The 24,390-nt window shown below is 38.7% G+C and overlaps 2 protein-coding genes across 4 annotated transcripts; one reads left to right on the forward strand and one right to left on the reverse strand.

Moving 5' to 3' along the window:
- Positions 1–2,674: 2,674 nt before the first annotated feature.
- Positions 2,675–8,995, reverse strand: LOC137715399 (fimbrin-1). 3 transcript variants are annotated; one of them, XM_068454719.2, is made up of 15 exons: positions 8,674–8,995; positions 7,967–8,133; positions 7,673–7,843; positions 6,946–7,184; positions 6,674–6,845; positions 6,551–6,589; positions 6,350–6,418; positions 6,115–6,231; positions 5,464–5,672; positions 4,983–5,138; positions 4,567–4,766; positions 4,001–4,158; positions 3,803–3,899; positions 3,599–3,690; positions 2,675–3,300 (listed from the first exon to the last, which is right to left on the reverse strand). In XM_068454719.2, exons 2-15 carry the CDS (start codon positions 8,051–8,053, stop codon positions 3,016–3,018), a joined length of 2,091 nt encoding a protein of 696 aa, XP_068310820.2. In that variant the 5' UTR covers positions 8,054–8,133; positions 8,674–8,995; the 3' UTR covers positions 2,675–3,015. The 3 variants fall into 3 exon arrangements, with proteins under 3 accessions (XP_068310820.2, XP_088546981.1, XP_088546982.1); XM_088690855.1 differs by having other exon boundaries at positions 7,994–8,133; positions 8,674–8,884; XM_088690856.1 differs by lacking the exons at positions 7,967–8,133; positions 8,674–8,995 and adding an exon at positions 7,927–7,946.
- An 11,071-nt stretch (positions 8,996–20,066) lies between these two features.
- Positions 20,067–22,865, forward strand: LOC137716066 (uncharacterized). The gene is made up of 6 exons (XM_068455459.2): positions 20,067–20,559; positions 21,304–21,415; positions 21,514–21,685; positions 21,807–21,997; positions 22,157–22,285; positions 22,538–22,865. Exons 1-5 carry the CDS (start codon positions 20,132–20,134, stop codon positions 22,277–22,279), a joined length of 1,026 nt encoding a protein of 341 aa, XP_068311560.2. The 5' UTR covers positions 20,067–20,131; the 3' UTR covers positions 22,280–22,285; positions 22,538–22,865.
- The last annotated feature ends 1,525 nt before the right edge of the window (positions 22,866–24,390 follow it).

Genomic DNA, 24,390 nt, shown 5'->3' on the forward strand with positions numbered 1-24,390 from the left:
AATATGAAACACATGAAAGAATTCTTTTCTTTAATTATTTTAACCGTTGGATTTAAATTTGGACCGTTAAATCTTTTTATTTACCGTTAGATTTGATCATACTGGATCTTAGTTGTCACATCTCGGCCCAGGCGGGACCACTTCCCGGGCCCGCTCCACCACTGTAGCACGATATTGTCCGCTTTGGGCTTACCATTCTCTCACGGTTTTGTTTTTGGGAACTCACGAGCAACTTCCCAGTGGGTCACCCATCATGGGATTGCTCTTGCGCGCTACTCGCTTAACTTCGGAGTTCCTACAGAACCCGAAGCCAGTGAGCTCCCAAAAGGCCTCGTGCTAGGTAAGGATTGAAATATACATTTAAGGATCACTCCCCTGGGCGATGTGGGATGTCACAATCCACCCCCCTTAGGGGCCCGACGTCCTCGTCGGCACACACGCGGCCAGGGTTAGGCTCTGATACCAAATTGTCACATCCCGGCCCGGGCGGGACCACTTCCCGGGCCCGCTCCACCACCGTAGCACGATATTGTCCGCTTTGGGCTTACCATTCCCTCACGGTTTTGTTTTTGGGAACTCACGAGCAACTTCCCAGTGGGTCACCCATCATGGGATTGCTCTCGCGCGCTACTCGCTTAACTTCGGAGTTCCTACAGAACTCTAAAGCCAGTGAGCTCCCAAAAAGCCTCGTGCTAGTAAGGATTGAAATATACATTTAAGGATCACTCCCCTGGGCGATGTGGGATGTCACATTAGCCGTTGAATTCAATAAATATATAAATTTTAAATTTTAAAAATATATATACATATATGGTGGGCCAACCCACTAACCCAGGTAAAGTTATGGGTTAAATTTACCCCCAACAAATGAGTTTGGGGTTAAAACTTATTTTGGTCTAAGGGTTGGACCAAGTTGAGGTAAGTTTAGAACCTAAAATTTTAGTTTTACTCCAAGGATTTGAAGTTCCATTATAAAATGATTTGTCAAATCCAAAGAGTATTTCAATTACTTATAAGTCTAAATTTGATTTAGTTGCATTCCTTGTAACTATCGTCATTGCATCATCATCGTCCATCTTCGATCTTTGATATCCCTTAAGTGCCTTAGAGCATCCTCGATTTGGAGCCTCGTGTCATCGTCGATGCCATTTTCGACGGCCAGAGTCGGGAGATAAAGACATCGAGTTGGGATGAACAAGAAGGATGGGGACAAAGGATGAGCTTGACTGGTTGCACCGCTGGCAAACCCAGACTCTGAGATTAAGATTCAGAGAAAGAGAAGGTTACTGAATGAGTAAAGCATAGAACGGGTCAGTTGGAGGACTCGGTGCTGTGGAGCCTAGAGTTGTCAATTGGAACCTTGTTACTAAGGGTGAAAGCGTAGATCTTTCACCCTCACTTTAAGGGGGGCAAAGAATAGCAAAGAGAGCAAACCCTAGCCTCTATCTCCATGTACATTGTAACCCTCAATTTACATAGTGAAACTGAATCGACACTAGTGCAGACATAGCCCCATCTTGAGGTGAACCACGATATATCTTTGTGTTCTTGTGTGTTTGTGTGATTCATGATCGGATTTACGTTAGTTGAAGATCGACCCGATTTTATGCATCAACATATTTCTTGCAGAAGGCCTAAGCTGTGATATCGGCTTTGCAAAGTTACATATGGTTCAATAGAATAGCCAATGGATCAGAAAATGAGAATAAAATCCGAGGTGAAAATAAAACAAAGATAAAACCAGTTGAATCAAATTATTTTAAGCAACAAAAATTAGGCTAATCTTTATTGTGGTGGTCTACGTTGTTGGCAACTAGCTGGATGGTGGAGTCTAAAGTAAACTAGGAAATTTTTTAATTTCATCCCAAATATGATTTAGGCAATAACTACTATGACCAAGCAAGCATTCATTCGTCAGTAAAATAAATAAAGTTCATAACATATCCTAAGTTATCTAAAAGATAGGTAATGATATGAAATGCTAAAACAATGACTAATTACATGTTACAACTAAAAATGATAATGGAAGATGCTAAACATACCTTGCACCTCGCTAAGGCACCATTCCGTTTAATCGAATCCTTTATTAAAGGTGTGTGATCCGCCAGATCATTCGGAGAACGCTTGACGTCATATAAGAACAGTCAAACTTTGCACTAAAAGTAGCAAAACAGAGGTAGCAAATGGTTGTTGTTTTGAAAGCTACCTGAAAACTTTAGACAATTGAACCTACGATGATTTGTAGGATGTTTTAGGCTTACAAATAAAGGTGAATAACACTAGACCGTAGTACTAAGTGACCACATTCAACTTTATTGTTTAAAGTAAATAAAATCTAAGTAAGATGTATATTGCAAATTTTAAAAACGACATTGATTGGTCTTCAACATCTAAGATGTATCAATTTCATGGACCATTTTTTATTAAAAAAGAGTTATAAAAATAATGTGCATGCCACCTTAAATCAGTAATCTCATGCCCTCCAAATCAGGAATTTGATCAACTATGGGACTAAGGAACTAAGAATGGAAACTTGATCAACTAAGTTTCCTACTACCTGGATTCCTCATTCTTGATAAGTAAACATGTCGTTAGCGCCCTCGAATGAGGTTAAAGTTCTCATTAACGCAAATGGGTTTGATACACGCACTTTATCGATACGAAAGAGCCAAACTTAGAACAAAATTCAACTGTCATTCTTCCAGATTAGTAACAAAAAAGTTCTCCAACATATGCTCTTTTCTTTTACATTTCATTTCACCTCTTGCACTGCACTCTCTTTTATTTTCTTTCCATTTTTACCTCACCCACCAATCAAAAAAAATATCTTGTGAATTACATCGTCTCTGGAATGACGTAATTACTGTAAAAACGAAAGTTACTATCTACATAGTGGAAGTACTTTACAATGTCGTCCTTTTTTTTTATTTTCTTTCAACCTGTGACTCTAACTCTGTTTACAACCAACCATATTTTTATGGAGCTCTCTAAGTCTATTTACGCTTTTCCTTCAACCTACTTAACAGCTATGCACCCTCCTTCCCCTTCCACCCCGATCCCGCCTCCCAGAGGAGTGTTGCTGCCATCATTCTCAACCTGTGTAGTGTCTGAGGCAGTGTCGTCGATGCTCAAGTTTGAAATTTCACCGCCAAGGGAAGAACAGCTTTCATCCTCTCCGCTAATAGATGTTGCCGGTGACACGTCAACAGGGGATGGCAATCTTTCTGTGTCATCAACTGGTTGTTGCAGACTCCAAAACATAATGCTGGCTGTTAGTGTCAAAAGCATCTTCTGATTCACCTGCAATAACATCACAATAATGACTTGGTGTTAGTTGAAACTGCAGTTTATGAAGTTAAATGAAACCCAAAAGTTGTGCTTGTCTATAAATTTCAAGGGCACGTCGGTATTTTTTTCTCTAAAACGCAAAACTTCAAAATTCGGCCACAAACCGTACTCGATTAAAATGGAGTGACAATATCATTCTCATAAACCATGCACGCCATCAAAATGATGAGAAGGTGTCACAACTTTAGTCTCTAAGTATTAAATGAGGTAAATCAACAAAAGAAACATTGCAGTTGGAGTCATTCGTTACCTCCATGATGTCCTCAGGCAACAAGAATATGGAACAGCCAAGCTTCCGTGCAACACTGACTATGTATGTAGCATTCAACTTCTTTTCATCAGCTATCATGGCAACCAAAAAAGCACTTTTCTCATTAGTACTTTACTCAAACTTGGCCAATTGGTCAAAGGCCATTTCTTGCTCAGCTGAAAACGATGTTGCAAAGAAGCTTACCACTTTCACCCTTAGTAACAAGGTTCCAATTGACAACTCTAGGCTCCACAGCACTGAGAAGCTCGAGAAAGAAAATCCCGTTTGACAGGCTCTTATCCTGGAAAAAAATCCCAGGTTTCAGGATACAACATATAAACATCTCTAGAATTATGACTGCGCTTAAACTTAAAAATGAAAACAGGTGTAGTCTGTTTGAACCTTAAAACTCTCCATTTGAGAAGTTCTGCCTGTGCTTCTGACTTTGTTGTTAGCCCACTTTAAAATATTAGTGTCCGTCATCTCCTTTCCTTGGGAGTGAGATCTTAGATTTTTCAAAAGTTGAAGCATATTAAACCTCATCAACTGCCATAGGAATGCTGAAAAAAAAGGAAAACAAACTTTAGTATCTAACAACAAATTCTCAATAAACAATGAGATGACGAATAATCCAATTCGAGAAAAGGAGAAATTTTATTTATTTATTAACTGCAAGTAGCAAACAACTAGACAGCATTTTATTCTTGAGAATAGAAAATGAAGAAGCTTAACGTAAAGTCAGATTGTCTCCCTCTGAAAACAGATTCATGTACTTTATTAATAAACTACATCATGCAACTCCATTGCAGAACTCAAATAAAACTGAGGTAGTCAGTGAAATCAATAAGAAGATAACTAGAGCCAGTAACGAATAAAATTCGATGTAGTATTTATCCAGTTGCTGCTAAGCTCAAAAGCAAAGGGACTAGGAAGATGCACACAAGTGCATATTGATGAGTGAAAATTACCAAGTATGAGTTTCTTGTTTCCCTGCACAATATCATTTCCAGCTACATTCACCAGCGAGAATTTCAGTTGCTTTCCAATCCTTACAACTTGATTGCAATTCTCCACTTTTCTAAATGGCATTCTAATTGGAGGCTTTGATGCTTGCTTCCAGTTAACTGAACCTGGTGAAACCTTATCGAGTACTTCTAATAGTATCCATCTGCATACAAGAGTTATAAAAGTAAATCCCACATATAAGAGGCTTGTGAAAGAGAAAATCATAAATTAATCAGGAAAAAGCAATGTAACTATCTCTGTCAACCGTCAAATAAACTAAATAAATTTTGGCGACATGCAACTCTTCTCGCATGTTTGACTCATAATCAACAACTTTTTGAAATATAGAAAACTTTTCAAGTTAATGACTCTTTCTTACCCATTTCTCACATCCTCAAACACATTATTAACATAACTACCAATGCCTAGACTGTTGATCCACAGCCGGAAGCATCTCTCTTCTCTTGATGTTTGCACATCGTCTGTCATCATCTCTGCAAAAGAAATCTTCTTGCTGTCTGTAGAGAGGCCATTCCTGCACACAGACACAGTATATTCAAACAAATTACCAAAATTATCAAGTACACACACGCGCACACACCCAAAGACACAGAGACACGGAGCAGGGAGGGTAGGGAGGGGATAGGGAGGGGACAAGACCAAAATCTAGGCTACTAGAAGGACATGATTCCATCAAATTCTTTTGACAACATATCATATGAAAGATTGTATGCCTATGCTTATCCTCAAAATTCTCTACCTAATTAGTTCCATCCCATATAATGTCTTTCGTAAAACAAAACGAAAATAATACAAAGTCACTTTCTGACTATAAAAGATAGTGATAGTTCATTTCCAACCTTTCATGGAATATTTGTGCCACAAATGCCAGATTTAAGTTTGAAGAACCCTCGAGAATGTCTTTTGGAGTCAAGTATCTTTTGCAGTTCATTCTCTCAGCATGATCGAGAACCAACTTTGCCCTTTCATTGGGTTTGGCATCCAATGTCGCGGGATTGCAGTGTTCTGGAGCAAGAACATTAAGTAGGTAAGCATAAGCTTCTCCATCCTGTGCTTGGATTACAAATCATGGAAAAAAAATCAGATGGTTTAAAGGTCAATTCAAATTGTGAGAAACCAATAATGATACAGCGGTAGTAAGCAGTGAACTGCAAGTTCTGATTGAATGAATTATGAAGGAGATAAGTGAGGAAAGAGGATATCACTTGCAAATATTTAAACTGGAAAGAATCTCATTAACAATACTAGTCCTTCCCACTCTCTTCTATACCAGGACATATATTCTGCGTTATATTACCTGTTCTATAAATCAATCAGAACATTTCTTTTCAAGTTAGTTTGCGTTGGAGAAATAACCAGATCGTATTAAGAATTCTAAATTCCTTACCATCTACCCGCAAAAAGAGAGAGAAAAAAAACACAAGAGGAATAATTATGGCACTGCTACTGTGCTAGATGCTCCTAGATATACAAGAGGAATGATAAAATACCTTCACGTCAGAAGAAAAGTTTGAAACAGGTTTCTTGTAGCCTGCTTTCTGGAGGTGAAAATTCATCCATTTCAACAAGACCTTCTCAGGGGGTAAACTCAAAAGCTCTTCAACATCCTGTGACATAATAATACAAGAAAAAGAAAGTCCTTAACAAATTCTTCTTTTCCAAGAATTTATTAACTATAAAATTTTCGAAGATAAGACTACGTGAAAAAATTCCAAACTGGATAACCTTGCTATCATCCACCAATTCTACAAGCTGAGGTGTCTTCTTAAGATTGAGATCTGCCAACAGTTGGATCTGAAGTTTCCATATTGGTTTCATGCAAGGAAAAAGTGGGAAGAGTCAACCATATGAATCAGTACTCCAACTTGCTTAATTTCTCTGTGGTTATGCTAGATTTAGTGTCAAAAATAAACTTTAGCTACCTACCTTTATAATTTGCGAAATCAACCCCAATACCAGATGAGGCTGCAAATAAAATAACCAAAACAAAAATTTAGTATCCCAAAAATACACACCAAACTAGTTTCAGAACCAAAATTTTAAACGTACTCTTCCTTCAACCAGGTCCTGTGTGCCAATGTTAACCACTGTGCAGCCAATGGCCTTGGCAGAGTTGAGGCAAAGAGTATGGTTCTCATTCCTCTCCCATGGGTTGAGAACCCTTTTGGTGTTAATTGCTCGTTCATCTATTGTCCCAGGCACAGCAACATTTATAAGCTTGCTGCATTTGATCAATAACATGAATATAAAAAAAGAATTAAAAAACAGCTTTAACTGACATAACTGCATAGACATTAATAAACTGAACCCTGCTTAAATACCAGAGGAGAACTCCATCTTTTGCAAGGTGGAATAGGTCATTTGTAGCTGGGTCTAATGGGAGAAACTGCTTTAGAAATGGGTCATCCCCAAGATAGCTGTTTATGTGAGCCACATAAGATGCTCTCTCCGATTCACTTATTGTATGAAGGAGGGTGGTTGTAGTGGCCTTCAAGAATGATGAAGAGTTCTTTGAACCACCCGATTTTGCTGTTGTTTGCCCTTGCAAAATTAAGAATGCCTGTGCAATTTGTGCAAAAATTAATATGTGAAATCCTATAAATTCCCGTGTAAATGTAGCAAATTACATGCAACGGCTTACACACCTAACTACACAATAAGCAGAATGAAAACATAAAAAAACATTTCTTCTGATCTGGGACTTCTTTCGATTAAAAAGGGTGGTATAGTACTATGATACAACAAACTGCCACACTTATTCGAATCTAGAGAGGGCAACACACATATGCAGCCCTGCCCCTGCATCAAGCAAGCAGTTTCTGCAATTTGAAGTTTTAAACCAACGACCTCCAATCGTTATGCTTATACCTACTTTGTTCAGCACTACGATTAACTCAGTAACATGCATGGGGGAGTGAGTGTGTGAATGTGCGTGTGCGTGTGTGTGTGTGTGTGTGTGTGTGTGTGTGTGTGAGAGAGAGAGAGAGAGAGAAAGAGGGGGGGGGGGGGGGGGGGAGGGGAAGAAAACAAAGAAACAATATGAATCACCTTAAGGAAGGATTCAAAATCAATCTCGTCGCTGAAGTCAGACTCCAACCCGCTTAAGATACCTCTGATCTCCTCCTCAGAATACATTTCTCTAAATGCCTTTAATTTCATCATTAAAGGTGGCAAATCTCCAGCCAAAACTTTACCATTCTGATTCTTCACTGAATTAAACTGAAAAGAAAGCCACATATTAAAGAAAAACTATCACATAACATCCAAAAATCCCAAACGATATCAAAATTCAGATCTCCTACCCTTTAAACATCAACTGGCTATGGAACAAATTATACATACTTTGGATTCTAGACTGCGAAGCTCAACCTGCGTGAACTGGCTTTGAAGCGATTGATCCATAATGTGAACACCCACATAACTTGACATCTCCACCAATTACCAAGTGGAGAAGAAAACGATTTCTCAGTTTTTGAAATCTTCCTCAGATTTCACTGCTGGAGAAAAATCTAGTATGAATATATCAAGCAACAATTCATTAGTCTCCAGAATCAGAAACACAAAGCAAGGCAGCCTGAATCGTGCTCCATAAAATCACCAACCTATCCTATTCTGTCAAATCCATCATGATGAATATGCCAAATTAAGGCATAAACTTAATTACTGAACCAACGGAATAACGATGAAAATGCCAAATCGAAAATCTAAATCCGAATCAGAAATATGTTTTCTGCATTGAAGCACCAAATCTAATAAAACAGTAAAACAAACAACATCAACATGTTTAAACATCCAGTGGAGTACAATTCTGAGTCTGTTCATCCTCTGACATGCTAATCATGAACAAAAACAAAGAAAGGTCAGGATTTTGAATCAAACCCAATAAACAAAACGCAGAAGTGATCAAAACCCAGAAGTCCAAGTACCAGTAAATATCAAACGCAGAAGTGCTTCTGTTCTTAAAAGTGCTTTTTCAAGAACAAAGTTTGCAAACGAATCAAAACCCAATAAAGAAAACGTGAAATCTACGGCAACCCAGAATTCCATACCTCCAGAAAATCAAGAACATGCACTGAAACCAATGCCCAAATGGATCAATTACTTAGTTCCCCTCAGAACATCGGTGCCCGAGAACCATCCAACACGTATAATGCAGAAAACAGAGAGATGAGTTTGAGAGAGAAACAGGATCGATTTTCCTTCGTGGGGGAGCAAAGTGCGAGAGAGAGAGAGAGGTGTCTGGTAATAAGGACGGACCCCTGAGCGTCTATACCAAGACAGCCGAGAGTTTACTGTCTCCGAGAGACCCGAATCACGCAGCGATTTGCGTACGCGCGCGTGTACGTTTTGGTTTGGTGGACTCGCTCGTTCTGTTTTACAACGCAGCGCGTGGGCGTACACCTGTTTGGTTTCTTCTTAAACCACTTTTGGAGATTTTTTGGACTCTCTCTCTAATTTCTGTTTTTTTATTTATTTATTTTTCATTTTTATCCTTTTCTGTTTTTTTTCTTATCACAGAATTTTGGTGACACATAACACACATGTGTCCTTCAAATACCACAGCATGCTACTTTTGAAGATCAGGTTGGGGCAGGGATCCTAGGCATGTTGTTGTTGTTATTGTTGTTATTGTTTTTTTTTCTTTTTTTCTTTTTTTTTTTTAAAAGAAGACAACCGGTGGTAAGTTACGGTTATTCATCTCTTTTGAGGGTCGGAAAGACTTACAAAAACATTTCAACTTTCCTCTGACTACAAATCTGTCTTTCTAGGCATGTTGTTGGATTGATATAGATTAGAAAAATATACACGGAACGCATGACTTATCTCTTATTTAGACGTTAATGTATGACGTTTTAAGTTAACATATATTTGTGTTTTTTGGCACTCACTGTAGGTCAGGTAGAAAAAATTATGTTGAGCAGTCATAAGACTCATAACAGGTCGATTTATATGCCAACGGCTACGCATCCAAACAAAACCTGTGACTCTGTGAGTTAACGTCGGAATAAGAGAATTTTGGTAGTGACAAAAGTTTCACATTAAGGACTTAAATTGAGAGGGAGATGTTAGGACATTTATTTATTATTGTATTAATTGGCGCAACTATTGAATCAAGGGCTTTGTATGGGTAGTTGAATTGGCACTTCTTTTGGTAATTGGTATGACTATAACTTTGTGTTGAGACTTGAGAGTTCGGAACCACGTTAAGTGGTCTAACGGTAAGAGCGCGAACTGTGACTTTTTAATAAATAAGAAAATGTGGGAGGTTTTAGGTTTAATGTTCCGAGCTGGTGATCTGCTTGACTGTAGCTACGGGCAATGTGAAATTCTTCATGGTCTCTCTGGGCCTGAAAGAGATGAATAAATGTAGTTTGCCACCAATTGTCCTTTTTTTCTTGAAAAAAAGACTTGAAAGTTTGGTGCTATGGATTTTATGTTTACGTATTAAAATTATAATTAAATATTCATATTGAAAATACAAAGCGAGATCTAGAATTATCAATAACAACATGCAAAATTTGTCAGCTGAATATGCTTCTAGAAAATAATTAATCTATGAGACTATTTTGTCTCAAAAGAAAACAATTCTAGAGTTACCAAAAAATTAATTTTGGGTGATCGAAGTACTAATTAAGAGAGTTTTTATTTTTAGTATGAAATATGTTTTTGTGTATTTTTCTCTTTGTATTTGTGTATTCATGTAAGACACCACATCGCCTAAGGGAGTGAATCTTGTAAGCCATATATGTATATTCTCATCTCTACCTAGCATGAGGCCTTTTGGGAGCTCACTGGCCTCGGGTTCCATGGGAACTCCAAAGTTAAGTGAGTAGCGCGCGAGAACACTCCCATGATGGGTGACCCACTAGGCAGTTCTCATGTGAGTTCCTAAAAACAAAAACCGTGAGGGCGTGGTCGGGGCCCAAAGTGGACAATATCGTGCTACAGTAGAGTTAAGCCCACAAGGACGTCAAGCCCCTAAGGGGGTGGATTGTAAGATCCCACATCGCCCAGGGGAGTGGATCATGTAAGCCTTATATGTATATTTTCATCTCTACCTAACACGAGACTTTTTGGGCGCTCACTGGCTTCGGGTTCCATAAGCACTCCCATGATGAGTGACCCACTGGGAAGTTCTCGTGTGAGTTCCCAGAAACAAAAACCGTGAGAGAGTGGTTGGGGCCCAAAGCGGACAATATCGTGTTATGGTGGAGTTTAGCCCAGGATGTGGTGGGGGTACGGGCCGGGATGTGACAATCCAAGAGTGAACAATGATTTTATTTAAAGTGCTAATAATAATTTCCGTAATTAATCAGGTAAAACACAATGGTATTGGTTATCATGATTCTAAAGAAAACTAGTTGGTGACTTCGCTATGACAATCTATTATTTTGATGGCTGAGAAAACTCACATAGACATTTCAACCTCCTCACGACCGTTATTTTATGATTCACCAGTGCTAGGAATTAGTAATCATGATATGAATCTTGATTGTTATTCTTACTTGGTGACAAAGAATTAATGGGTAGAGGGTTGGGCAAGGCAGATACATACATCAAAAGTAGACCAAACGTAGATCTAGGTGGTAAATAATTGAAGCTTTATATAGTATAATTGTAAATTAATGTATTACCTGCCATTTTTCATGAATTGATTGATAAGTATAAAAATGGTTCACTAAAGGCCCCATGTTTGCATGTCAACTTTGTACAGATATTTGGTGTGTCCCAGCTCCTCCTTTGAAGTAAGTTATAATCCAATGAGAAAATATAACATAAAATATGGACCAGGAAAAGCGATCCTTTTGGTGATTAAAATAGTAAACTCTTATAGGAAGTTCATGGTCTCCATAACTTTTCTTCCCTTCAAGAGATTGGTTGGTAAGGATGTGTTATACACACTTTTTTTTTTTTTCTCTTACTTCTGACGTATTTTTTTAATTTTCGATCGTCGGAACGAATAAATTAAAGAATATCAAATAACACAAATTAATAAAAGATGTATAAGAACTAAAAACGAGTGTATGAATATTACATTCTTTTTAAAATCTCTTTAGACAGTGTACTTTTTCAAACTTTTTTATTTTGTGGTCACCAATTGTACAAGAGACGAACTTACCTACAATACAATATGTACGTTTTTCTCTTATTTCTCGTTTCGTGTGATAAATATGGGCAAACATTTAAATCAGTAAACAAGTATCAAGTGAGCCAACAAACTAATGAAAAAATTGATTTCACCTAATTTGGTTTTTTATTTTCGGGTGTAGCAAATGGAGTCCACCCTTTTAATTTAGGGAGTTTTAACGAAACACTTTTAGTACTGTTCATTTTTAACGAAAAACTACATTTTTACCTTTCCCTAATACTATTCACTAAATATTTATTTGTCAGTTTTCATTAAAATTAAAGTTTTTTTTTTTTTTTTACTTTTCATTAGTTTTTCTTTTAATTTATAAGCACATTTCATGCATGTTGTTCTCTTCATATAATAATAGCATTTGCCTACACACTTTGTGTGTATGAACATATTTTTTTAGAAAATGTGAGAGAGAGAGAGAGAGAGAGAGAGAGAGAGAGAATGTGAGGGAAGTGAGAGGTTTTTGTTTTTTATTTTTCTATTTATTTTTTTATTTTAAATATTAGAGATATTTTAACAGCACCTGTAGGTGAGACTTCAATAAAAAACAATAAAATTTAGACCTGTGAAATTACATTATTGCCCATCATTTTTTTGTGTGATAGAATACTAAATTGTCTTTTCACCATCTTTTAGTTGTAGAGGATTTCTTTAATTAATAGATATATACACCTTAAGCTTATTTGCTAAAGCAATTTTTTCACGTTATGATAACAGTTTAATTTAAAAATAGACAAACTAAAGTTGATCAATAACGCATATGAAATTGTACATTAATTCATAGTAAAGACGAAGGAGGATAGTTTAATTATGAGATGCAGTGAGTTAAAGATAAATATTTTAACTATGAGAGATGATATTGATTAATCAATCTCTCAAACTCAATAACAGTAGCGATTCTGCTCCCTCATGAAAAAAAAAAACTCAATAACAGTAGCGAGTCTGCTCCCTCATGAAAAAAAAAAAAAAAAACAAATAATAGTCCAGTCTCTTGATAAAATAAAATAATATTCCAATCTTTGGATAAAAAAAAAAAAAAACAAATAATACTCAATAAAAATTTTGAGTCCATCAGTTGCTTCCATGTCTTTCGAGAAACGAATTATGTCGCTGACAGTTTAACAACTTTAGGGCACTCTTAGTATTCATGGGAAAGTGTTATTAGCATTTTAAAAATTTCATTCTACACTCCTCATAAATCTATTTTTCTTTCATAATATAGAACGTTTGGAGTGTATAATAAGATTTTTAGAGTGCTAATAACAATTTCCTATTCATATTATATTTGGCTTAATTCTGTTGTTAGTTGTGCAAAAATAAAAGCCTCGCAGTTTGATAACTTGTTGTACTGAATGCCCTAGAGACATTTTTGTTTAATTTTATTTTCCTTCTAAAAATAAAAGTTTTTTTTTTTTTTTAAAGGGTCAGGTTACACTGACATTCATTCATCCCCTTAATTAAGTAGTAGCCACCGCCCACGACCACCACTGCATCATTCCCATATTCCTGCTCATGTGCAAGCCACCACGGCATCCCAGTTTTTCTTTTTAAATGCAATCTTGGAGTTAATTCACTCCTTAGATTGAAATGAAATATGATGATACCAAAAAGATAAAAGAGTAAGGAGAAGAATGGTATCTTGCATGGTTGCATTGATGCATATATACACACAAAATGAACTCTAGTAGACAGCATGATATAATAGAACTTCGATAAATTAATAACTTCAATTGCAAGTGCCGTTTACTATAGCGATGGAAAAATGTTGAGTCCTTACATGATAGTTTGGGTTCAAATTTCGTCGGTAACTAAACTAATATCTATTCTAATAAAGTTTATGTTTGACAAAATAAAAAATTAATAACTGTTGCAATCTTATTGGATTAGGAATGTGATTGTGTAAATCCAAGTATATATATATGAGTATCTAGTTTATTCCTATTAGGAGTTGATTACCTATTAAGAGATGTAATCATAAAAGGTAAGGATTTTACCTATCATACTACTATAAATAAAGGCATAAGGGGGTGATACAACACACACCTCAAAATTAAATCTCTCTCTTCTCTCTTGTTGCCGCCGGCCCCTCTCCCTCTTTGTCCTTTGTACAGTTCAGTCAAATAGGCTTACAAAATGTTATCAGCACGCTCTTGTCAGAAGTTACGGAATTGAAGGATCGTAGGAGGAGGCTATCTTCTACAAATTCAAAGGTTTTCAATTGTTTTATGTCAATTAGGCTCTTCTAAAATAAATTAAGATATTTGAAAAAACCTTGAAGCATGAAAACATTATCCATAATGTATGAACCCCTTATATTTATATTTTCCTTCCAATTATATATATTGTATATATGTTCATATATTTTGTCAATATATATAATTGTTCATGCATTACGCATATATGCTATGTGAAATTGTGAGTCAAAGAATCAAACTTAATTTAGAAGCAATTAGGGTTTTTAACTCTAAAATTCGAAAAAAAAAAAAAAAAAAAAAAAAAAAAAAAAAACCAAAATCTGGGATTTTGCGACATTGCCATAGCACCATCGTGGCAGCCTGAAGCCCAGCTGTGTGGCGACAGACCTTGGGATGGCGTCTCTTGTCACATCCCGGCCCGGGTGGGACCACTTCCTGGGCCCACTCCATCACCGTAGCACGATATTGTCCGCTTTGGGCTTACCATTCCCTCACGGTTTTGTTTTTGGGAACTCACGAGCAACTTCCCAGTAGGTCACCCATCATGGGATTGCTCTAGCCCCCTTCTCGCTTAACTTCGGAGTTCATACGGAACCCGAAGCCAGTGAGCTCCCAAAAGGCCTCGTGCTAGGTAGGGATGAGAATATACATTTAAGGATCACTCCCCTGGGCGATGTGGGATGTCACAATCCACCCCCCTTAGGGGCCCGACGTCCTCGTCGGCACACATGCGGCCAGGGTTAGGCTCTGATACCAATTGTCACATACCGGTCCGGGGCGGATCACTTCCCGGGCCTGCTCCACCACCATAGCACGATATTGTCTGCTTTTGGCCCCGACCACACCCTCACGGTTTTGTTTCTGGGAACTCACACAAGAACTTCCCGATGGGTCACCCATCCTAGGAATGCTCTCGCGCACTACTCGCTTAACTTCGAAGTTCCCATGGAACCTGAAGCCAGTGAGCTCCCAAAAGGCCTCGTGCTAAGTAAGGATGAGAATATACATTTAAGGATCACTCCCCTGGGCGATGTGGGATGTCACATCTCTGACGCCCTGGACCTTGTGCACAGCATTCTAGGTTTGCTGCTTCTATCGAAACTCAACAAGGCATTGGCCTGGGTTGGCTACCATAAGGGTCTGCAACCCCAATCTAAACCCGACCCAACTCGTATGCTAGAAGCATGCTAGGCCTATCCCTGACACGGTCATGAAGCCCTGACCCGTCTGCAGCAGCCTTCTTGGCTTGTTGGACTGGTTCTTAGTCTCGGCCCACGCTAGTAGCTTTGCTGCTGGACTTAGCCTCAGCCACGCCCTGCAATACCATCAGCTAGCCCATGAGGCTGGGCTTGTCCCTGCGGCCCACACTTGAAACCCAGCTGCGGCTGAGGTTTCTTTGCATACACTCACGCCTTTGAGCTTGCCCTGTGCGTCTGACCCAACCCATGAAATGCCAGCCTTTACGGTTGGGCTTACCCAAATCGGTCCATGACCTACAACCATGATTTGGGCTGCTCCTAACAGCCACCTAAGCCCATTAAACCCTATAGGGCCTTGCCCTACTCACGGCACCCATGCCCACCGTGTTTGGGCTATGGTTTTTCGAATCCAATGCTATTTTTTGGCATTTCAAATAATTTTAACCCGCATGTTATAATTATTTTTGTTTTATGATTGATCCCGAATGGTCTCAATCTATTGAATTAATTAAAATAACCAGCAGTCCACTAATTTGACAATTAATCCAAAATTATTGGCCAGAAGCTCACTTTTTGGCATTAATGATTCAATAAATTATTTCGTCTCTTTGAACCATTGACTATTTTTCATAGTCCCAAAGCACTCACACTTGGGTTCCTGAAGCAATCCACAAGTCCACTACACTTCATTGTATATAGTATTTTGTGTTCTTGCATGTACCCTTATATATGAACTACATGTTCATAAATAAATCGAACCTATAGTTTCAAATTTAGTGCCCTTGAAACCCGAAGTTTTCATTCAAAACTTACCACATGAAACCTGTAGCTTTCATGCATAAATTAAACCAATACATGTCTATAGAACCTGAATGTTCTACGATATATGTCTATGGCTTTCCATATAACTAACCACGTTTTGTTGTACCCTCTGTATAGGGACATGTCAAACTTAAACAAGCTCGATTTCACTGCCCTGGAAGTCTCCGGAAGAAACTACCTGAAGTGGGTTCAAGACGTGAAACTCCACCTTATTGCAAAGAGTCTTACAGCTATCATCGAGGAACCACCCAATGATGCACCCGTCGACGAAGCTCAGAAAGCTACTACTATGATCTTCATTCAAAGACACATCCATGATGCACTGCATACCGAGTACCTCGCAAAGGAGGATCCCCGTACCCTCTGGCTCGCCCTGGCGGCTTGCTTCGATCACCAGAAAAACATCTTCTTGCCTGAAGCAAGACACGATTGGTAACACTTACGCTTCCAAGACTTTAAGTCTATGAATGAATATAATTATGAAGTTTGTAGAATCTGGTCACTGCTTATGTTCTATAACAAGGACTTAACCAAATAGGATCTCTTGGAGAAGACCTATTTGACCTTCAATGCCACTAATATTGTCCTGCAACTACAATATAGGGCACAATAGTTCACCAAATTTTCGGATTTGATATCTATTCTACTTCTCGCTGAAAAGAAGAACCAGCTTTTGATGAAGAATCATCGAGCTCAATTTACTAGCTTGAACGCTGCGTCTGAAGTGCATACGACAACTTCTAGCAACCACAATCGACAGAGATCCCATTGTGGCCATGGGAAAGGGTGGCAAGCCCCACCACAGGCTCAAGGTCCACCGAACAAAGGCTTATCTAAGGGAGGAAACTTGACCTAGAAGCGCCAATGAAATATCTTGAAGAAAAAAAATTTAAGTATATGAAATTGATATTCATATTTATGAATATGTGGGCAAAGTAGGGAAATGAATCACATTGTTAAGAATATTTCAGTGGGGAAATGTGAAATCCCGTTCATTGGTTACGACGTATTTATATTTACAGCGGATATTTGTTCGATAAGTGAAAAGATGAAAATGCCCTAGTTGGCTCAATGTAATTATATGATGACATATTTTATCATATTCTTGATATATTTGGATAGAGGACGATCATGTGAGCGCATAGGCAAAAACCGTTCGTCCATTGGAACGAGAAATGAAAAGTTAAGGACGTTAGAAGTTCTTAAAAAAAAAAAAATTTAATATTTTTGAGTTCCCATTAAATTGGGAAGGCACCAATTAGAAAAAAATAAAAATAAAAAAATAAAAAGAAAAGGAGATGAACGGGAAGGAAAAAAAGAAAAGGGAAGAAGGAAGAAGAGGAGAGGCTGGCCAATCGAGGAGAAAGAGAAGAAGGAAGGACCAATGACAAGAAGGATAAAGGAAAGAAATGAGAGGGAAGGAACCCTAAGGGGGGTAACAACCCAGCCAAACCGGGTCATCCCTTAACCTAAGGCCCGACTCGGCGAAAGCCATGGGTTTCGACGTCTTTTCTGGCGATTTCTCCAGCGATTAGAAGCCACACACCACTTGAAATTGACCCAACACCCTTCCTCTTCCAATTTCATCAAAAAAACTGAGTTAAATTGGTTTGATTTCGTGATAAACTCACCCGCGGGTTCGTGGGGTATACGGCTAAATTCCTCCATTTTTGAAGGTAGTACAGCCGACCACTGCCATCAAACTACTCCTCGTGGGGTCTGGAACAAAGCCCAAACAACTATAAGGACGGCAGAGCACCGGAGGTGGCGGATTGAAGCTACTAATTTGTAGGGTTTTCAATGAGCTTGAGTGAAATTGGGACATTTCCTTGCCAAATTGGACTTGGTCACATGTATGAAACTTGCTTTACTTATTGAGATATACAATTATGTAAAATTTTATAATTTTTGGAGTTAGTTGAATTTTCAGGTGAGTCGGGATGGCCCGCTGCCGTGTGCGGCGACGCGTGGGCCGAGGCACCCCTTAACCACCCTAAGCTAAATTTTGATGCCCTGATTCCATATTTGACATCCAATTAATGAAATTCCATTGTTTGAGTATAATTTCATTAAGGTTCGACACTTGAATATTATAGGGCCCATTTGTGAACTTGCATATTTGCGCATAACCCATGGCACGAATCACCTTTCTTTTAGGTGGTACTACTTCATTTTCATGGCAGTCAATTCAAAAGTATATGATGGGCACATAAACATGTTATCGAATTATTCATGCAGGTTTCTTATGTTTTTTTTTTTAATATTTACCTCACCGTGATGATATGGAAAACAAGGCTGGTTGACTAATACAAGAGTGCTTAATGTTTATGGGAAATGGGAAAGGGGAAAGGGGGAACATCAGGAGAATTGTTTATGGCTGATACAAGAGTGCTTATTGTTGGATCTGGATCTGCTTGGTAAGTCTCCACAAACTCACAGCCTTACAAAATTATATTTCATTTGCAAATTTTTTTTTTAATTGCATTAACAGTGGGTATCATGCATGCTCTTCGTTATGAATGTAGAAGTTGCTCTAAACTCAACCATTCTAGAGTTGGCCTTTTTTTGTTTTTTATAAGAAACAATAGAGTGGTATTTCATTGATCTTCACAAACATTATAGAGGTTGCCAATCGAGTACAAAAACTCTAATGATCAAGAATTGAGCTGGAGTAAATTTGCACGATGAAACAAACAATAGTAAACCCCTTTTACAACTACCACAAGTATTAGCCTACCCTACTAAATGTCATCAATACAAATTTGTCACAAAAACCCAATAGACGCAACATACCTATATTGGCGACCATATAGGTCATTGTACAAATGCAAGGCCACATCAAGTCATCGCAATAGACGAGACCACAAAAGTCATCGTTGAAAGACGATACCACAAACTCATCGCTTAAATCGAAGACAACATCCAACTACAACAAACACGCGACCACAACATTGATAGGGCTAGGCAACAAAATTAAACACTACTTTGATAAAGGGACCACTTATCAGCTCATTTTAGTGAGTAGGACACGGACCAAGACCACAATTTCACTGCACTAGTGAGCTCTGCTGCATCCGTGAGTAGATCAGGTTGCACAAGGGTGAAGTTAACTCATACGGATCCAGTGACGCCAACATATTTGAACACCCAAGATGGCAGGTTCGCCGGATCTGAGCATGTAAGAATGCGCAACCACCAAATCAATTGAGGAAAACATCACTACCATGGAAACAAGCTGATGGAAGTGAAACCAACCACCAACAACCATGAAACCATTCTTGACCACTTATCTAGCCCTAAATTATGAAAGGACCTTGAAATGGGCAAGGCTCGGATATGGGAGAAGCACAAAGCCATGGATGAGCTGCTCACAAAATGGTGGGAAAAAACTACAAAGGAAGGAGATGAGGCCCAATAGAACTAAGACAGGGTAAGGGGGGACGCGGAAGAGAGGGAGGGGAAGGGAATAACAGACGTGGATGTGTTGGTTGAGGGTTAAAAAGGGAGAGAGATGCTAGGAAGGAGGTAGGGAGTGGCTGCCGCCAATCATCAACACGATCTCATTAAAAGGAATTGGGTGACAGCCTGCATCATCCCTATTTGTTGGCTAAAATGGGAATCCCCTCCTTAAAAGCTTGTATTATTATATATCTTTTAAGGTCTTAATGGTCATTTTACAAATAAACAAACTTGTAATTAAAGCTTTCATTAAAAAATGGATAGGAAGATAAGGCAGTGTTGTGAAAACAACACTAATTTTTGGGAAGAGATCCCCTCCGAATCTCTCCTACCAAGTCCTAGGGATTCACAGATTTGAACCCTTAAAATTTGATTCAACAGCTACAATTATTATAACTTTTAGAGGAGCATCTTGTTTGTAGCTGTTAGATCAAATTTCAACAGCCCGGATCTACGGATCCCTAGGATTTGATGAGAGAGATTCGAAGAGGATCTCTTGTCCTTATTTTTTTACTTGAAAAAACACATGGCGAAGTGTAGAATTTGAAACAGGTCACCGCCTGACCACTAGGAGGGCAGTTCGGTCATTTGAAATCCAAAACCCAAGAGAGAGAAAGAGATAAGCTCTCAACAGCACTCGGCAGAGAGAGAAAGAGAGAGGAGAGAGAGAGAGAGAGGAGAGAGAATCAGAATGGTGACAGAACAAGAGATATCGCAAGAGTTACAAGCCCTAATCCACGACTCCACTTCCAACCCAAACACCACCACCCCGACCTTCACCACCCTAAACGACGTCGTCCGGCAGCTCGAGTCCAGGCTCGGCCTCGACCTCTCCCACAAGACCGACTTCATTCGGGCCCAGATCCACTACCTCTTCCGATCCCACCCACCCACTCCCCAACCTCAACCCCAGCCCCAACCCCAGCCCCAACCCCAACAAATTCCTCAGCCTCAGCACGCCAAAGACCATTTTGCCCTCCACCAACCCCCTAATTACCACCACCCCGCCCCCTCCGCCTTCCAGACCTTCTCCTCCCAGCCCCTGCCTCCACTCCTGAAGCCAGAGCCCGGCACCAACGCTCCTGCGCCCGTTTCAGGCTCTAACACGCCCAAGGACAGGTTCGTTTCCTTTCTTTTGTTTTTGAATAATTTCTGTTTGGTTTCCGAGAAAATTGAGGGATGGGAATAATGCAATAGGGCTTGTCATGTTGTATTGTTTTTGGTTAATTCTACTATGTCTCAGCTTGCTTACCGCGAAATTGGTATTCCCCTGGTCAATTTGTGTGTTCGGGGAAATTAGGGTTTAAGGAAATTGGTATTCACATTTAGTTTCCCAACTTTCCTTCATATTTTTGAGCCGTTGTTTGGCTTTCAATAAAATTTGAGCAACAGCGAGAAAATGGATAGTATGCTTTGCAGAAGTCAAAATTTTCCGTTACTTGGGGAATGAAATTTGACCAATGGCAAGAAAATGGATAGTATGCTTTGTAGAAGTTAGAGAATTTCCCTAGCTTTATGTTATTTGGGGAATGGGAAATCGACAAACTAAAATTTGAGAAGTGCGAAGAGAAAAAGAAGTTCCACTGCTCTCTCGCGCGCTACCCCTTAGCATTCGGGGTATATAGGCTTACTGTAGAATGCTGTTTCCAATTGTATCGGTGTTGGTAGTGTATATGTAAGGTGTATTTGTTTGCAGAAGCTATTTGGAATGTCATGCATCAAGTTTTATTTATTTAATTCTTGGTTTGCAAGCAATTAATAGGGAAAACTGCTTACATGATGTAGTTGTTCTAGTAAGTTGGGTGCGTAATGGTAGTTTGATGTTTGGGCTTATATTTATGTGCGTTTATCATTTATAAGCAGTCTTAAACCTAAAGCTAAGAGAAAAGGTGGCCCGGGAGGTCTAAACAAACTTTGTGGTGTTTCGCCTGAGCTTCAGGCCATTGTTGGCCACCCAACTCTCCCAAGGACTGAGGTTTGTGCTCATCCATTTGTGCTATTCGTAAAAGTTGATTTATTATCTGCCGGGAGGGTTTTTATTTTATTTTGTTTTATATTTAATGTTGAGTTCAGATTGTTAAACAACTGTGGGCTTACATAAGGAAGAACAATCTCCAAGATCCCGGTAACAAGAGGAAAATTATTTGCAATGATGAGCTGCGAGTGGTTTTTGAGACAGACTGTACTGACATGTTTAAGATGAACAAGTTGCTTGCTAAACATATTATTACACTCGAACCATCAAGTATGTATTTGGTGTAACAGTTCCCTCTATCTGGGTGTATGGGGCCACAATATTCCTGTGTGTTTTGTGGTATGGGTATAAAATATAATACATGCCTAAGGAGATGTTTTGGTGCTCTCAGAACCAGCAGTTCCCAAGAAGCCCAAGGTGCCTAAGAATGCCATGGAGTCTGCAACGAAAAGTACAGAACCGAGTACTTCCCTGATAATATCTGAAGCACTTGCAAATTTTTTTGGTGCTGGTGTAAGGGAGATGATCCAATCAGAGGTTTTAATGCGTATCTGGGAGTACATAAAGGCCCACCATCTGGAGGTAGGTTGAATCCGACTCCACATTCTCAAAATAAATAAAGAAATAAATAGAAAATTATAAATTTATTTTGATTCAGCAACTGTTAAATTGAAGTTTTCTAGCACAAATGTAAATCGAACTTCAGAAACCAATTATACTAACGTTTAAATACATCTCCAGGATCCTCAAAATCAAATGGCTATACATTGTGATGCAAAGCTTCAAGAACTCTTTGGTTGTGAAACCATCAATGCATTGGAAATACCAGATATTTTGGAACATCATCACATAATCAGGAGATGATAATAGGTTTGTAGGCTTTGTTTTCATAATCCGTTTTTGTTTTCTTGTTTACAAGTAGGTTCGTGGATATTAAATTTATCACTCTGCTGTTTAGTTGTAATGTTCCTTCTTTATCTCTTAATTGTACTAACCGTTGTAGTTCTCGTTAGATTCATTTTGACCGTTCATCTACATCATTGCTTCCATTCTTCTTTTCTTTTAGTTAGGTATTAAATCTCAGTCCATAAGTTTTGATGGAATGTTGGTCATTTATTGCAGTTGCAGAGCACAGGCGCAATAACTTTGTGCGCTAAACCTTCATGAGAAATTGATGTATTTCCTTGTAATTCGAACGGTTATGTAGCATATTTTTACTTGAGGTCATGTTTGTAGGTAGAGTGATGGTATGAAAATGTACAAAGGTTCATGGCAGGTCTTATTTTGCCGATGGCGCCATGGTTTGTCTGACTAGGCCTGTTAGGTTTAGAGTGAGCAGCTTCTGGAGTTTCTAACGCCTGTAAAATAGCAGACACTAGAAAAAACAGAACCAAATGTAAGCACATGTTCTTTAACTCATTTCAGTTAATGAATGTATTTATTTAGTCGATATCGGAGTTTACCTTTACTGTTTTACCCATTTATTTAGTTGAATTTTCTCTTCGTATCTATCTTAGATAAATTTAGTGTAATATCTTATCGTTCGTTTAAAATATTAATTGAAAGTTCCAATTCTTTATTAATGGTTGGGCGTCCCGTGACTTGGTTCCTACCAACTTGTTCACATGACAAGCCCAGAATTTGACACAGAATTATACACAATCCTCATCTCTCCACTATAAATCTACTCCCAAATACAAGAACAAAATGTGCTCCTTTTGAGTGATAGGAAGGGATACAATGGCAAGGACGAAAGGCGTAGCGTCGTGGCTACCTGCGATTTTGTTGATCGCACTTGTTGGTGGAGCCACATTTAATCCGCCCAACTGAAGGAGTGCCACACGGCCGTGATCGCCAAATCACCAAAACCACCAACCAAGAAATGTTGCAGTGTTGTCCGCCAAGCCAACTCACCCTGCCTTTGCAACATCACCCTGTGTTATCCCTGTTTGGTTATTACCTCAATATACACATAATAATATGAACAGTCCATGAATTTATTACGCAGCCTCGATGATTCATTCCGCCCTGTAACAAAAGTAACATCGAATCCCTCCCCGTAATGAAAGTAAAATCGAACCCCTCGAATTCACATTTTACGGTGTTAGTAATCATCGTAGCATTGACGGGATCCAATGTGACACCAGAATGTGAACTTCACAAGTGAAAAGCAGTCCAAGTGTCGCACAATGACAGATACTACCATATGCATCAATATCAAGTTTAAATCCTTTCCTAATAGATGAATAAAAAGATTACTAGCATACATACTAACCTGGTTCTTGAATGAAATTGACGCTGATATCTCAGCTTGTCTGTTTGCACCTAAAATGTACCCAATTTTACTCATTTGGGCTATTCGGGCTAAATATGGCATTTGGAGGATCATTGTGCAAGAAGGTTAACTTGGAAAGATATTTGACTGCAAGTGAGATAGTTTAACATTATAATATTGCTTTGCCCTTTTGTCTTGGTGGTGGAGATGTACCAAGAGCTTTCTTTAATCAAAACAATTGCATGCTTTCAGGTGGATTGGAAGGCACATAGACATTCCCGCAGTGGACATCTGGTGAAAGAAGTCAACTTGCTTATTTTAATTATTAGTTTATTGCAAGTGATGGAGACATATGGTGAAAACATGTGGTGGAAATACAAGTTTGCCCTTTTTAATATCATTCCACATGCAAGCTATCATAGAAGTTTCTTTCGGGCAAACTCAATGTTCTTAGCAAAAGGCTCTCTTAGATCTCTATATAAAAAAGCAGAGGCACAAGGACTATGGACACTCAACCAATCAAACAAACATACAAACTTTGCTCTCAAGTCAGATTTGCATCCAAAAGCTATAATCAGCCCAGATTCAGTCTTTTTAAGCAATAGATTCCTTAGAAAAGCTATCTTTTGTCTAGTTTATTAGCTATGCTACTCACTCGGTGGTATCGATCTCCTTTGTAGTTTATGTACAACTCATTTCT

Source organism: Pyrus communis, chromosome 3 (genome assembly GCF_041283825.1).
Source record: "Pyrus communis isolate YQ-2024b chromosome 3, ASM4128382v1, whole genome shotgun sequence".
In the NCBI taxonomy this organism is placed as follows: domain Eukaryota; kingdom Viridiplantae; phylum Streptophyta; class Magnoliopsida; order Rosales; family Rosaceae; genus Pyrus; species Pyrus communis.